The sequence below is a fragment of the Microplitis mediator genome, chromosome 5 (assembly GCF_029852145.1).
Source record: "Microplitis mediator isolate UGA2020A chromosome 5, iyMicMedi2.1, whole genome shotgun sequence".
Taxonomy (NCBI): Eukaryota; Metazoa; Arthropoda; class Insecta; order Hymenoptera; family Braconidae; genus Microplitis; species Microplitis mediator.
This window is the reverse complement of record NC_079973.1, coordinates 4,788,795-4,805,540: the sequence shown is the minus strand read 5'-3', so window position 1 is coordinate 4,805,540 and position 16,746 is coordinate 4,788,795. Positions and strand designations below refer to the sequence as shown.

Sequence of the window (16,746 nt, the reverse complement as noted above, 5' to 3'; positions counted from 1 at the left end):
GTTGAGAACCGTTTGTCCCTCTCATGCGCTGCGCTATGCATTTTTCTCGTCGACGACAGTACATATATATATATATATATATATATATATATATATATATATATATGTATTTATATAAAACGTGCAGAAAGAGTTTGTCGTTACTTACTACATATGTATATACATACTTATACATATGTAATAATATATGTACACACAAAGACACACATGGCGCGTAAGAACTCACATATAAGTGCGCTCTGATAATATGTGGACTGTAAATATATAATACGGCACAACACTATCGTAAGCTCTACAGGGGCAGAGACCCAGGAAGGACACGCGCCGCCAGTCGTCAGCAATACCAAGATATATATGTGTATATATATATATATGTGAACAAAGATACTCTTAACACTATCGCCGTTGAAACCGCTTATTTCTAGGTATAACGCACAAAGAAGTTATCTTAGACATCGGATACTTAAACTGGATGCACCTCAATCTGCTCCAATTCAAAAAAATATATTTTTAATAGTTTTCTTTAAGAAACATATATTTCTTCCTTCTAACCAAGAAGGCCATTTAAATTCTATTTTCACGCACTGTTACTTCTTTATACTTTAACTTGTCTTATTTTTTTCCTTTCGACAGTTTTATTTTCGATGCTCACTAAAATATTCGACACAGATTTTAAACTTCCCAGTACATCTTCAAGGTGAGATGTTCCTGGTGGCTATTGACGGTGGAAAAAATTTAGCAAAATAAAAAATAATAATAACATTGATGATGTAGAAAAATTTATAAATATTTAATCAACGTTTAAATAAACTGGAGGATAAGAGATAAGGTAGAGATAAATATACAACTAGTATAGTGTCGAGTGACGGGTATGCGCTAATAACCGACCTAGACCTAGACTACGATAGTGTACTAGTCGAATAGCTTTTTTATTTTTACTCTTCGCGTTTTGCGTCATCCATCGCATCGCTGTCCTGCACTTCTTGCGTATAAAGAAGATCTCATATTTTTTTTTAATAATAAATTTCGCGTGTCCACTCACACAAATACATACTATACATTTTTTCTTATATATATTACAAATATAAAATATATATAGTGACGTTTAAGATTTTTAAAAATTTGAATTGACTCATAAAAATTTTTCTTTGGATAAATAATCTAGTCGGTTTGTTTATTGTTTTTGTATTTGTATCTGTATGGAAATATATGTATATATATATAAACATGCATATTTTTCATACACTCGCTTATATCATTCTTGCGTGCGTGGGTCTTGCGTATATTATATGGCAATCTTTTAAAAATATCCGACAGAGTACTTGATCTGGGACAACCGAAACGTTCTTGATCTCCGCGCAACATCACCAAGGTATTATTATCTTAATAATTAAATTCATTAACACTCGAGGCATCTTAACGGCTCACAATAAATTACAGCTGGTAAAAAAAAATAAAATTTACCTCTTTTAAATTTACGATAAAAATTTGTCTTAAATTTAGTAATTACATAAAAATTTATTTGTATATATAAATATATAAAATAAAATCCTTGAGTGCGGATAATTTTATTGCTAACAATAAAATAAATAAGTTTTTATGTAATTAATAAAATGAATAAAGTATTTAAATAAAAAAATTGATAATTCATCACACAAGAAGTTGCGTCGGTGTAATACCAGACAGTGAATCCGCTTACGATATCGAATGTAATAAAAGTGAAATCCGCAGGGCCATTTCGTAACGTTGACACTGAGGCCGCGTTTTATACGTCGGTTAACGTCATAAGCAAACTACGGATTTATTTATTTGTACACGGAAAAAACAGAATATTGAAAATTAATAAATAATAGTAAAAAGTGGAATCTGTTATCAATAATTAGTTCTATTATGTACTTAATGCAAAGTAGTTTACTAATTTTTGTAGATTCCTAAAAACTATTATCAATTATTTCAAAAAGTAAGAAAATATTATTACTTTTAGGTATATAAATACGTGACTTATTAGTGAAAATTAATTAATTTATGGCATACATCTATTAAAAAGTAACGATTGGTCAAATTAAGAATTGCTATCTTAGATACTGATTTTTCCAGCCGAAAATTGCAAAAGTTACAAACTTTTATTTTATAAATTCGATATCACTGATCAATTATTAGCTTAAAATATCATTTATTCATCATTATAAATTAATTTACAATATACATAAATCGAATAAGTGGTAAATGATAAAATCAAAAATTAGTATACTAGATACTGATTTTTTGCTCATAAAAATACCGAAAACTTTTAACTCTTATTTTATAAATTCTATCCCATTGGCTAATAATTAATATAAAATGTTATTTATTCGTTATTATAAATTAATTTATTATATACATAAATCGAATAAGTGGTAAATTTTTTTAATTTTTCTATGTTTATTTGAATAGTAATAAATAACTGTAGATACAAATTTACCGATTCTTTTTCATATTAATTTTAATATACGAAATTACAAATTTTGCTCTTCTATGTGTATAAAATTTTAATATAAATAATGAACATTTTGTAATATATAATGATCCTGGTTTGATATTAGTATACAAATATACTAATTTTAACTCAAAAATAAACTACAAACTATTAAAATTTTGAGCATCATTTTTATTTTATTTCAAATCTCAAAATTTATTTATTTATTCTTTACGTCTTTGCATTTTGCGAAACGCTGCCCGCTAATTCTAATAAAGGACTAGAAAAAAAAATTTATTCTGATGCTGCTCCACTTTGTAGATAAGATTCAGTATAATTTTATTTCCATAACGATAACTGATAAATTTTATAATTTATCATCTTATTGTTATTTATGACCCGATGATATTTAATGTGTTAAATAGATGTTAATATTTAGCGAGTATTGTTAGTGGTAGGAGATTACGGTAATGTGTCGCGATTAAAACGGCATCAGAGTCATATCTGTTGGCATAGTATCCGCAATGGGAACACAGCGGCAGCGGGGTCTCTTTAAGTTACCAAATCGTCGTGGCGCAACATTTTGCTTATTCACGTTCGATTATACAATCCGACACACTTTTACTCGGCATCCCGTCACTACTGCCGTCTGTAATGCCGTATTATACTGCTGAGTAGTGGGCTCGGCTCACCTCAACTCGCTTCTCATTCGTCAAACTATTAAACTTTTTTCTTAATAATTATTAACCTATTTTTATTGCCATTTCCTGTAACCTGTTACCCTTTTACAAATAATTAACTGCATTACTGTCAATAAAAAAAAAAAAAAATTCATTTTTATTTCCTCTATTTAAATTCATTTTTTCATCTATTTAGTAATGAATTTAAAATGAGATACCGATTAATAAATAAAAATTCAAATTTTCATATTTTAAATGTCAAAATATTATTTTTTAAAAAAATTATTTCCAGACAAAATTTATCTAGGACGGCTATCAAGTGGCATTTGGGTCACGAGCGTTCTCGAACGTTACTTTTATACCAAGTTACATTATTTTATTTTTTTTAGTCTATTTTTATTTAACCAGTGTCTGAAGCATAGAAAATAAAGTAAACGTACGATGAATAAAGAGTGAAGTAAAGTAGAATATGTAAAATAAATAAATAAATAAATATAAAGAGTAAAACTTACACGTCGATGGCTGGCGATAATGAAGATGTTGTAGACTCTGTGTTTGATGGTGGTGGTGATGGTGCGGTGGTCCCATAGTTGACGGCATTCCGTGGTTGCCGTGGGGATGATGCGGCGAGGTTCCTCGATGCGGATGGTATTGCGATGTGTGGTGTTGATGAGGGTGGTAAGAGGGTGGCAAGAATCCCGTCGAGCTCGAATATACTCCAGGGCTATGGCAAGCCGATCTGGCGATCGCTGCTATTTCATAACATACCAGTCAATATATTAATTGTCTGCCTACATACTGTATCTTATAGCTCAGGGTCCATTACATATTTTATTTATTAATTAATTAATTAATTAAATAAGTAATTGAAAGTAAATTACCTGACGGTAAATGTGAATGATGAGAACCAAGGTTCGGTTGTAAAGATGAATTTGGATTAAGTCTTGCTTTTAGTAATAAGTTTGCGTCTTCATTACCACCAGAGGATGTACTCGACTCAACATCACTTACTCCACTATCAGCAGGACTCGCTGGCAGTGATCCGCTTCCTAATTAAAATTAATTGATAAAAATTATTATTTTTTTTTATTTTTAATGAGGATTCAAATATACACTAAAAAATTTGCGGAGTAAATGCGGATTCAAATAAAATCACTCGTCTAAAAAAATAAACTCCCTATTACTCCGTGTGCAGAATGATTTTTTTAAAACTCCGGAACTCCTGACGGATTGAATTAAAATCCGTAATCACTCGGAATTTTTTACAATGAATTTATTAATAATAATAATAATTTATATAATTAATTGACTGGGTGTATAAAGCAATGAAATATAAATAATAATAATAAAAAGTGAGACAAGATATGACACTAATGTCGTTAAGCCAGGTCTCGATCGAATGTGCAACGTAAACTTGTTTTCGCGTGGCTGTTCAATTAAAGGTATCTTTATGCAAGAAGCCGAAGGTCATCTTGTCATTTAGTATGCATACAACAGTAGTATTCCCACGGTAACCAAGCTCAGTTGCTACCAAGACAATTATTTAAAACTCGTTCAGATACAGACAGACTGACTATGGCTATGGCTATATATACTGAGGGTATATGGTGCATATGCTAAGTAGAAGAAAGAGTAACTGATGCTAGGCAACCAACGGCTTATCTTCGCCATTGGTTTTATCATACAACTGTCTGCAGACTGCTATAACCCAGAGCTCCAGGTCTACTCTGCTGACAATATCATGACAAGATGAGAGACTGCCCAGTAACGTTATCGAGACAATATACAGACGTGCAATAGCTGTCAGTAGTAGTAGTTACCTGGTGTGCTTGTGGTGGCAATGCCGTTCGAGCTGTAAGGAGGCTGTCCAAGTTGAACATGATTGGTCAAATGCCGTGTATAGCCACCATTGGGTATACCAAGATTGTGCTGCGGCGGATGCTGGGACAGAATACCATGGAGTAAACGTGTTCCTGTTGTACTGCCTGGTTCAGCTTTAACAGCCGCAAGACCCATTGCTTCGTCTGGATCCGCTGAGTCATGTGGCGCTTGTATTTCCCTCGTATCCACTGTAATTATTAAATAACGTTGATAGATTAAATACCTATGTAAGCATTACTCTGTTTCATTTTTTTTATTTTTATTGCAGTGTCGTGCAGCAGTTGCATTATTGAGCAATTGCTGACGGAATCATAAAAAATTTTATATTGTTTGTTATATTTAATGACGCGGAATATATGCAGATATATGACTGGGAGGTTGAGATAGGCAGCAACAACGGCAGTGGCAGCGGCAGCTTTAGCAAGTGAGTTGTGTATAGACCGCTGGAGAGGAAGTGAAAGCCACTGTAGACTCTCCTTGACCCACTGCAATGTTTCTACCTTCCTTTCAGCCAGTGCCAGTACACTACCATCAGGTTCATTAAGCAATTTCTCAACGAGTTCATCGATATCAGGGAAAATTATACTGGAAAATCATACCCAGTAAAAAATTATAAATAAAAACAGTCCGGTGCTTTTATATATAACCTTTTTTTATTATTCAGTCTTTGTGAGTTTAAATATATGTAATATGTATATGTACTTACATACATGTATGTAAATATATTGGTATGGATTGCGGATAAATGTGTAGGTGTAATTTACGTTATTGCTAGAGGGTCACGCAATAAATGCTCGCAGGATTAACTGTCAAAATATTGAGGCCAATTGCCCATATCCACTGAGTTCATCGAGATACACAGTAGTGATATACATATATATGTATATGTACAGAGATTAATTTATTTATTTTGTATATACTTATTTATTTTTATTTGCATTGTTGTCAACTGATTTTTTTTAACGCTTCCTTTATATCTATAGTTGTTTTTTTTTTGCCTGACGGCCAAACATCAGCCATCACGAAGTAAACATATATATGTATATATAAATATACACAGTCAATAGCCGAGTAAGATCAGTATGTGCCAATGCCACGTAATGAATACCAATGCTGGCTTACTTGTGCGTTAAATGCACCTGGTATTGCGAAAAATGTTCACACATGTATTTCATATGTCGTTTAAATATTTCATATGGTCCTAAAAAATTTCATTGATACTAAAGTACTGTAATTTATGTTTTTTTTTTTTATTGATTGAATGTAAACGTATGGAGAGAAAGGGCAAGTGAAGATGGAATAGATGCATATTTTCTCGATAAATTGATGATACGTCTTGCGAAGTCTCGAACAAATTTAGCCTTGTGCTCAATTCAAATAGAAACGAGTTCTAAAACTAGGGTCAATTAATCCAGAGGGGTTGACAAAAGGCACACATTTGACCTTGTAGGACCTTGATGTTAGTGTAGATGGGCAATCAAATAAAAGTAATACTGGAGTTGAAGAAAGAGGGAGGAATAGTGTAAGAGAGAGAAAGAGATGAAAGATGAGGGCGGAGGGTCGAGGGCGATGGACGTCTAGCCACATCGATCCACTTGGATATTACATCTATTCTCTATATGATTCTCTGTATGTCTCTGGTCTCTGGATATGTCATCGACATTTGATACAATGTAATTAATTTAGTTATCTCTTATGTGTTAATTTATTTTTTTTATTAAATATACTCGATTGTCGGTCATTTATTACATAGTCCATATATATTATATATGTAGTAATAATAATTATCATTTTTGTACGATTATTATTGATGGAAGAATTATTGCGTACAAATATAGATACAGAAGTACGCAGAAAAAGAGGATATTTTGGGGCAAGAAATATTTTGCATTGTGAATTGAAGACGATTTTCTTAGGACTGCGTAGAAAAACGATTATCTTGGGGCAAGAAAATGACTTTGAAGACCAAGATTTTCTTGAGCAAAGAAATTTTGTCTTGGTCAGAGGAAATTTCTACTTTATCCAAGAATTGAGATTTCAAAAAAAATTTCTTGCACAGAAAAAAAATATTTCTTGGTGCAAAATATTTTTTCTCGCCTCAAGAAAATTGTTACTTGGCTTAAGAAATTTTTTGCATTAATGAATTGAAAAGGAAAATTTTCTTAGGGTGAGAAAAAATTTTCTTGAGCCGAAAATAAATTTTTTGCGCCAAGAAATTTTTGTTTCCATTTCGTAATAAAAATTTTTTCTCGCCCCAAAAAAATTGTTACTTGGCTTAAGAAATTTTTTGCATTAATGAATTGAAAAGGAAAATTTTCTTAGAGTGAGAAAAAATTTTCTTGAGCCGAAAATAATTTTTTTGCGCCAAGAAATTTTTGTTTCCATTTCGTAATGAAAAATTTTTCTTGCGCCAAGAAATATTTTTTTTCTGTGTGGCGCAAGAATTTTTTTATCGCTGGAGAAAATTTTTTCTCTCCCCAAGAAAATTTTTCGTTTCAATTTGAGTAAAAGTTTTTTTTACGCGCCAAGAAATATTTTTCTTCTGTGTAGACGTAGATGTAAATGAACATGTAGATATAAAAATAAATAAAAAATTTTATTGAACCAAGAACATTTACTTTCAGTTTATAATTTTTTGTTTCTATATAGAAAAAATTTTTTCTTGCTCCAAGAAAATTTTTCATGTCAATTTAAACTCAAAAAACTTCTTGAGGTGAATAAAAATTTTTTGCACCAAAAAATCCTTTTCTTCTGCACAGATGTAGACCTTAACAGAGATGTAGATATCCATATAAATAAAAAATTTTATTGAAAAGCGGGCCATCAGGAACTAACAGATGAATATCCGTGCGTGCGATATATAACATAATGTAACAGTAAGGTCAGTACATAAGTTGTGTGTCGGACGGATGGACGGTACGGGATAACTTTCTCTGTTAAATGTAAACATATGATACATATATATGTATATAGATATAGGTAAGCTGCAGCATGGTACATACATTTGTGTCCGGCATTGCGTAACGGTAACGTGAGACTCTCTCTTTCTATGTGACATCACGCGCTCTCAGACGTTCAAGTACAACACACAGTATGTGTAATGGTTATCATATCATATGGTGAATGTACGCGCTTATATATATATATTGAATTTATTTATATACACCAGCATACATATTTGTCCCAGAAAATAATTATCTACTGGAAATCATTCATCCGTTTTATTACAGCGGCAAATAAAGTCAATTTATTTAGGAATTTATAAATCGACAAGTATAAATATTAATTTTATTCGCAATTAATTAGCATATTTTTTTTACTGCAAGTGAAAAAAACGAGCAAACGTACGACCGAACGCAATTAAAATTAAATTATCGATAAGAAATATAAGGAAACAAAGTAATTTACTGAGGACAATGTTGCGGGTGACAATTTTCTTGATAATTAAAAAAAAAAAAATAGATATGACACGTGGAAATAATTATATTTTTATCGTAATAATTTAAATACGTACATAAACACATTTACTATTATTTAAAAACTTAAAACTTTCCATTCGTTGTTTAAACAAACAAAAAAAAACAATCACCGAACCGTAAATTATTTCTATAAATCAATGTCTGTTGATTGACACAACGTTTTTTTTTAAATACCCATACATTTTTAGTTAGAGCGATAAAATACTTTCGCTATTATATTTGTCGAAGAAGGAAGTGCTTAAATATTTCTTTACTACAACCCTGACCTATTTTCGTATGATTTTTATTTATATTTTTCGTGATGAATGCTCGCAGACTTAAAACCTCGTCACTTCATTGTCATGATTCGTACGTGTAGCGAAGTACCCGCGACCTCACATATATACGCCTACTTCCTTCAAAAACTCAACACAACAGGAAGAGAACTGCTTAAGAATTTAAATAAATCATGTTTATTTTATTATTTATATTTAAAAAAAAAACCTCCTTCGTTTTTTATTTTAAAAAAATTTTTAAATTATAGTTTTTGTCAAAAAAAAAAAAAAACATGTCAAGGACATTAAGAAATGGTAGACATCTAAATATTATACAATAGTCAAATGAATAATATATATATATATATATATATATATATATATATATTTATAATAACTTTCACTTTTGTCAACTGTCATAATAAAATTGTATAATAGTTTACATTAACGAAAAATAAAAGTCGTTTAAATCGAAGGACGAAGTAAAAATCTAGTAATACAGTAACCGGAAGTAATGTCTTGTATGCATTGAAATACTGTGTTAAGTTATTTGTGTTGTAAATATTTAAAAGACAATTACTTGAGTTAACTAAAGTTAACTCGTGCCGTGGTATCTGATAAATAGTATTACACATGTACACATATTTAGTAAACGTTAGTTAAATGTACGATAGATATATAGATGCAGATATAGATAATGGACGCATATAATACAACAGTAGCTCTTGTAATTCCTATCGCGGCAATAATAGACTTTGCGTTTATTTGTTGTTGTGTTGGTCTACACTAGTGCAGCTTGTATTGCCTACGGATCGTCCTATGGTTTTTATTTATACATAGTACATAATACTAGAGTAGTTACACACTTATATTAGTTTGTAGTGTGTAGGCAACGCGCATTATTACTATGTAGGTCAGGGCTGGTGCATTAAACGAGCGCGCGTCTCTTCCTCTATGCACCGCGGAGGCTTGTCATTACCTCGTACCTCGACAACGTACACCGAGAGGGAAACCAGTCAACGAGTATCAAGTACAGTGACAAAGAGAAGAAACGAGGTAAAGAAAAAATTACACGCTTTAAAACGTTGATCCATCGACGTACGTACTTATCTAACGGGTGTCTTTACTTTCATTTTTTTTTTTTTTTTTTATTAATATTTCCTTTCCGTCCACTTATTTTTTCCCATTCCTATATTTATTACATTCATTTCTATTTATAGACGTCTTTTTATCTATCAGAGCCAATAATTTTTTTTTTATAATTTATAGTCGCGGGTAAAAAGCAAGAGAAAATATAATAGAGGAATAGAATGATAAGTGGGACATGCAGATTTGATGAAATTAAAGTAAAAAGAGTGATATTGGATTTGAGTATAAACAGAGCTTCCGGTGTAGTGTGTTCACCGTGTAGATGAAAGTAACACGTCTTCGTGCCAACGTTCCAATAACCCACCATTCGAGAGAGCACAAGGACAGCCTACCCTAGTTTCCTATTGCTGACCCGCCTACGGGTAAATCCCCGCTGCCTATACATTGCCAAGCTCTTATATACTATTATACTACTGACTTGTATACCTTATAAATGTATATGGGTATGTATGTATGTATGTATGTACATCTTCCGGGCCGATCGGTGTGGAAAATCGATCCTTACCTCTTTAAAGGTGAAAATTCGTCGGGCGTGTAAAGGTGATGATGCTTACAAGAGGAAAACATATTATACTTTACTTCTATTACTCTTTTAGTCCCTTTCTTTTTTTTTTTTTTTTTACGGAATTACTCGACAAATATAGGGCGAAATTATCTGCATGACTGAGAAAGTAGGGAAACGTGTGTAATGCTTTTTTAAATGTAGAAGAGACTAGATGTTTTAGATATATATATGGGTGTATATAGAGGAGAGGGGGAGAGAAAAATGGAGTACTTGAGGAAATACTTTCGAGGACTCAAATACGCAAAATACTTTTTTTTTATGATGTTCAAAGTAATTAGAAAAAATTTAGAGCTGATGTAAAAAAAAAATTCTTTTGCGGGCAAAATAGTCACCCCTATAAAAGATAAAAAAATTTTGGATATTAAGTAAATTTGATTAAATTAAATTGTACATAATTACTGGATACTGAAGTTAGCCGACGTCTAATAATTTTTGAATTTTTTTAAAAACGATAAATTATCTAAAAAAAAAATATTTAAAAAATTTCACCCATAGCTTTCTTAATTTTCTACACGCGCATATTTTTAGTTTTTCTTTTTAATCGATAGGTTGAGAAAAAAATTCAAAAATTGTTAATTATCTGCTGACTTTGAGATCATAAAGTTAACAGACAATTAGCAATTTTTGGATTTTTTTTTTCAAAAAGTCAACTACAAAAAAAATAACTAAAAATATGCACGTGTAGAAAATTAAAAAAACTACAAGTGCAATTTTAAAAAAATATTTTTATTTTATAATTTGTCAGTTTTAAAAAAATCTAAAAATTATTGACGTCCGCTAACTTTAGTACCATAACAAGTCATTGATATTTTTCGGCTAACACTCGATTTTTGAAAAACATTTAAATGGGTACTCCATTTTTCCCGCCCTACCCGTTTTGCCCCAGTATCCTACATATGAATGTATGACTATGTTGTGGGTTTTTTTTATAATAATAAAATCCGTGGTTTCAAGTAATGTAATGTGGGAGTGTGACATTGAGTTATTTTAATATGACAGCGATGAAAAATAATAAAATGGTTACGTAGACCGGAAGTTAATCCTTCCTTCCTTACCCGACGGACCAATATATCCTGAATCACAATGAACTTTTTTTTCTCGGAATAAGTGACGGCGTTTTAAAATAAAACACAAAAGAATTAAAATTAAACGCGTTATCTTTTGATACTTAGTATGTATGCGTGTATTGTTAGCCGTCGTTTATTTTAGGAGCCGTAAAATAAAATATTAATATTTTTAAAAAAAGTGAAAGTTGGTAAATGAAAATTTAGGTGTTGTTAACGAGAGTAAATGGACCCCGCTGCGGTTAAGTGAGAGTGGATGTAGATTCTCTGGATTCATATTCGTGTCGGTAAAATTTGGGGTTGGACTGTGACGGACAAAATGAAAAATGAGAGAAATTTTTTGCGAGAAAAGACACTTTCACTCTTACACTTCCTCTTTGCCATCTGTATGCGTCACAAATTTCATCGAATTATGCGTTAAAAAAATATTTTAATACCGATGACCAAACGTTTTATCAGTAAATTAAATCCTTTGTTTAACTTTTTATTTTAATTATAATATTTAAATATAATAATCGAGAGATTGCACTCAAGTTGAGGCAGGTCATAAGATAATAATTTATATAATTTTTGAGTCCGCGTTACTAAAATAATCGATTAACTCAAATCACCCAGTTTTTAATAAATAAATAATAAATTCACGAATGATTCTGTGGAATTTTAGTCTGTTCCAATACACAAATTTAACAAATTAACCCACACATACATTTATATATGTAAATATACATATGTATGGTAATGTGAATTCGACAAAACGACCTTGATGAGATGTGATTGTGTAATTTTTTTTATCGACGGAATTACAGACCCACACTCATATTTATACATATATATGTATATAAATTTTTTAAAATACTCATAAGTATGATGATGTCTACGAGCACGATTGCGCATCTTTATGCCAATCTCTTGTATAATTTTAGGTGAAGTAAATTTAAAATTTAAAATTTTGAAATAAATTTTAAATCCAATGAATAAATAATCAATCAATCAGACAGAATTATATTTTAAGAATTTTAATAATTAAAATTTAAGATAATATATATATAAAAATCAATACACTAATTGACAAAGAGACAAGAGACAAGACAAGATATATCAAATATTTTGATACAACTTAATTATTTTACGTTTATAAATCGACCTATTTAATTATCTGTGTGCTCGAAATCGTAATAACCCGGATTTTAATCGATAATCTGTCTTACTGAGACACTTGATCGTGATTATACATTACGGTAAACATTTAAATCGTAAGATATTTTGTAATTGTACTTAATTACACTAAAAAAAATAATTATTTACTTGGGTGATAAAAAATTAAATTAGTGGCTTATGATAGTCGACTATTTAAAGCGGATCTGGTCTAATAAACTCACGGTATCGCCGCATGAGGTTTTTCTTATAAGGTTTTGTTCCAGGAGGCCTCGTCCTGCTCCTAGTGGCATCCTTGTGATGGTTATCTGAGCACGAGTCGTCAGAATCCTCGGAACAAGTTCTGTCTTCGACCTGAGAATATTCACCAGGACCAGTCCCCAAATCTCTGAGTCTGAGTGCGTTATCGCAGTCCTCGATCTCTTTGCGGATTTGAATCTGCGGGGTCTCGATTTCCCGCGAATCCCCTCGTTCTTCTTCTTCACGCGAGTACTCCGCGAAATCTCCCACGCGGACACTCAGGTCCAGAGGTTGGTCTTCCAACATCTTAGTAACTTTTTACAACCCGTTTACTTTTACTCCCTTTAGTTACCAACTCGCAGCTCTATTTCCTCAATTATTATCTCAGATTAATTTTCTTAAAGTACAGTTACTAATTATTGAATCCATTCTTCACTGCACTGTTCATTCATTCATTCCACAAAATCTATATATATATATATGCTTATTTAAATATATTTGAACTATTTCTTTTTTAAATTTTCAACACATCAATTTGCACTGCGATAAAATCACAATTTTAAGTTTGAATAAACTAAAAATAAAAACAATGTACTTCCTTGTTACCCAACAAAAGAATTTTAAATTCAATTGTCATTTAAAAAAAATTTTTTTTTAAAACTCCTAGTGGGAGGTAAATTAAGTCACCCGAGAGTAAAGCCGGCAAAGTTAATACTTGATATTTTTAAAAATGAATTAAAACTTTTCGGAGTAACACTTAAACCGGCACTGTCATCTCACCCACGGTTTTGTTTACGTTCTTTGACACACTGACTGACTCGCATGGTCCCGACTATTCGTTGTGCAAACTAACGTTTCATAGATTATCAATATCAATATATACATATAAATATGTATATATATTGTGAAACTTGTTGATTAAATTTTAAAAAGTAATAAAAGTGACTCCGAAAGTGCAACTATTTATAAATTTAAAAATATAATAAATGATAAATTATAATATTCACACATTGACGGATCGCGGACGGGAGTTAAATTATTAAATGACAGTACTCGACACAGTGATAAGTAGTACCAGTAGTCACAGACCCGCGAACTATACGCTCGCCGTTGGCACACTGACTGACTCGGCGCTTACGAGTAAGCAAAAGCCAGCCCGCTAGTCCAGCCGCGCTTGTTCACTCGTTACTCGCTACTCGACTCAACTCCAGACTCGCTCTCAAGTCTCTATACTACTCGTACACACACTGAACAACAGAGGAGGACCGACTCACCAGTATCAGTACCAGCGTATCGTACTATAGAGACAGACGAAACCAACAGTCCCTCGACTACTCGACTCAACTCGGCTCGGTTCGTCACCGGTCGTTTTTTCTCGCCGGCAGTACTCTGGCAATTATTCTCACTTGCTCGCGCACCACACACCTTGTCCGCGACCTAACCATGTGTATGCCGGATAACCGTCGTCTATGTGAGCCATCTCTGTGGTTGTATACTACACTGTACAGTGTAGTAAGTAATATGCGGCACTTGCCCGTTTGTCAATTACCGGCGTCGCGACGCCTTAAGAACCTACCGCAACGTTCACCAACACCCGTTTCATTTTCCTCCACCAGTTCCTTTAATGGCGAGCTCCTGTCTTTTACTTGCATTTAACTACTCAGGATTATTTATATGTAAAGGTACTGGAAAATTTTCGGAGTGAATGCTAATTAAATCTGGAGTTAATTTGAAGGATGACTATTTATTTATTTAATCCCCTGAGTTAAATTTATTTTAACGCGAAAAACTTCGGTTTGAAATAAAATCTAGATCGATTCGAAATCACTTTGCTGAAAAAAATAATCGCTTTTAATTCGTTTTTGACTGCGGAACTTTGAATGACGGAGTGAATTTGGAATAGATGATCACTGTAAAAAAGGAGTTTATTTTTATACAAAAATCTCCAGATCGAATGCGGGTTGAAATGGTATTCAGATCACTCCGAAATTAGTTCGCTGAAAAATTAGTCCCTATTTAGTTCATCTGCGGAGTGATTTATTTTTACTCCGTAACTTTGAATGACGGAGTGAATTTGGAATGGATGATCACCGCAAAAAGGAGTTTATTTTTATACAAAAAATTCTAGATCGGAGTGGATGCGGATTGAAATAAAATCCAAATGACTCCAAAATCACTCGTTTGAAAAAAAAACTACGTATTTAGTTCGTATGCGAAATGATTTTTTTTTGACTCCGTAACTTTGAATGACAGAGTGAATTTGGAATGGATGATCACCGCAAAAAGGAGTTTATTTTTATACAAAACACTAGATCGGAGTGGATGTAGATAAAAATGAAATCCAGATCACTCCGCATTCACTCCCGATTTTTTAAATATTTGTTGTTTCAATAACTGACCTTCGGTAATTCTTATCAACATGATAAACTTTGAATTTAAAATAAAAAATAAAATTTTCAGGGCTAATATAAAAAAAATAAAAATTTTTAAACCAATGGGGTGTGGTTTAAACTTTTAGATACAATATCTTTACAATGAACAGTATTTTTATTTATATTTATTTTATTGAACGACACTCGCACGCAACGAGTAATCGTATATAAATTGTCCGGGTTATCGTCGGAGACCCGTTATCGCTCGCTATATCTCATTTACGTAGTGATACTGTTGAGATTCTCTCACTCTTGGGTTAGAAGCGTTATGCTACTCACGTTAATGCTGTGTACACATATACTCCCAACATAACAATGTATTGGAGTGTCGAGACGACAGTTGAGAAAGACTCGTCTTAAATAAATTCAGTAGATTGTCTGCATATGTATGTATGAGAAAGAAAGAAACAAAAAAAATAAAAATAAAAATAAATAAATACTCGTCTGAGAGTATCAGGTAGACCGCAATCTTATCCTCGTTGGGGCCGCGACCACGTACCCCAACACAACGATTATCCAAGCAGTGAGATTTCATCCCGGAGAAACGCTGACTGAACACAAAAACGTTTAAATGTTTTTCCTAGTCTGTGTATTTATATATATATTAGACCGATTCAAAAAAGTTTCAGGAGGATGAAGAGTCGCCTGTTAAAATTTGAGCCCTTAATATTAATATTAAGTACTCCCTGATTGTGATTTTCTATTTCCTGTTTAAATAACATGAGAAAAAAAATTTGACGTTTGGAATTTTATACCGGCGATAGCTCATTGTACAGATAAGCTCAGGACATATTTTCGTAGGGAATTAAACGCTCTACAAAAAAATCCCTTACCATTTTTTGATAAATTCATCTGTTTAAACCCGAATCGAAATATAGGCCCCTTTAGCTCGAAATAGATCCGATTGAGAGCCCTGTAGTCCTCTAGCTCTGACTTTGAACCCAGAGGTCCGATTTTGAAACTTCAAGCCCGACAATATTAGTCCCGTAATAAATTTCGATTCATTGTAATTAAATTATTTATGATGATATAAAAAATTAAAGATTTTTAAAAATTAACTGTAAGTATTATTGTTTTGACATGCAACTAAATTTATATAAATTAATTATTCCTAAATTATTATTAATTTATTATAAAATTTTCATCAGATTCTATATTGAACCCTAAAGTGCTGAAAACGGAAATTTGTAGCACTTCAGGGACAAAAGTCGGACCTAGTTTAACATGGAAACAGACTCTGTTTTGAGCCTCCAAGTCCGAAATAGATCCGACTTTAGAAGGTTCAAAATGGGCTCTAAATTTCGACTCAAAGTTGAGCTTGAAGTAGTTTATAGTAAATTTCAAGATCTTTTAACTTTTCTCGCGAAACTATCAGACTTATCACAAAATATC

The 16,746-nt window shown here is 32.1% G+C and overlaps 1 protein-coding gene across 6 annotated transcripts in view; it reads right to left on the bottom strand.

The window, feature by feature from the left end:
• The window catches only part of LOC130668628 (ecdysone-induced protein 74EF), a 71,959-nt gene that overhangs the window by 8,856 nt on the left and 46,357 nt on the right, over window positions 1-16,746 (bottom strand). For 4 of the 6 annotated variants that reach the window (XM_057470990.1, XM_057470991.1, XM_057470989.1 and 1 more), the window contains exons 5-7: window positions 4,956-5,204; window positions 4,017-4,184; window positions 3,648-3,887 (exon numbers count right to left, since the gene is read on the bottom strand). In XM_057470990.1, coding sequence (XP_057326973.1) covers window positions 3,648-3,887; window positions 4,017-4,184; window positions 4,956-5,204 — 657 coding nt within the window. Of the gene's footprint in view, window positions 1-3,647; window positions 3,888-4,016; window positions 4,185-4,955; window positions 5,205-12,906; window positions 14,127-16,746 lie in introns of those variants that run through there. The other 2 variants (XM_057470995.1, XM_057470994.1) reach the window with 2 other exon arrangements.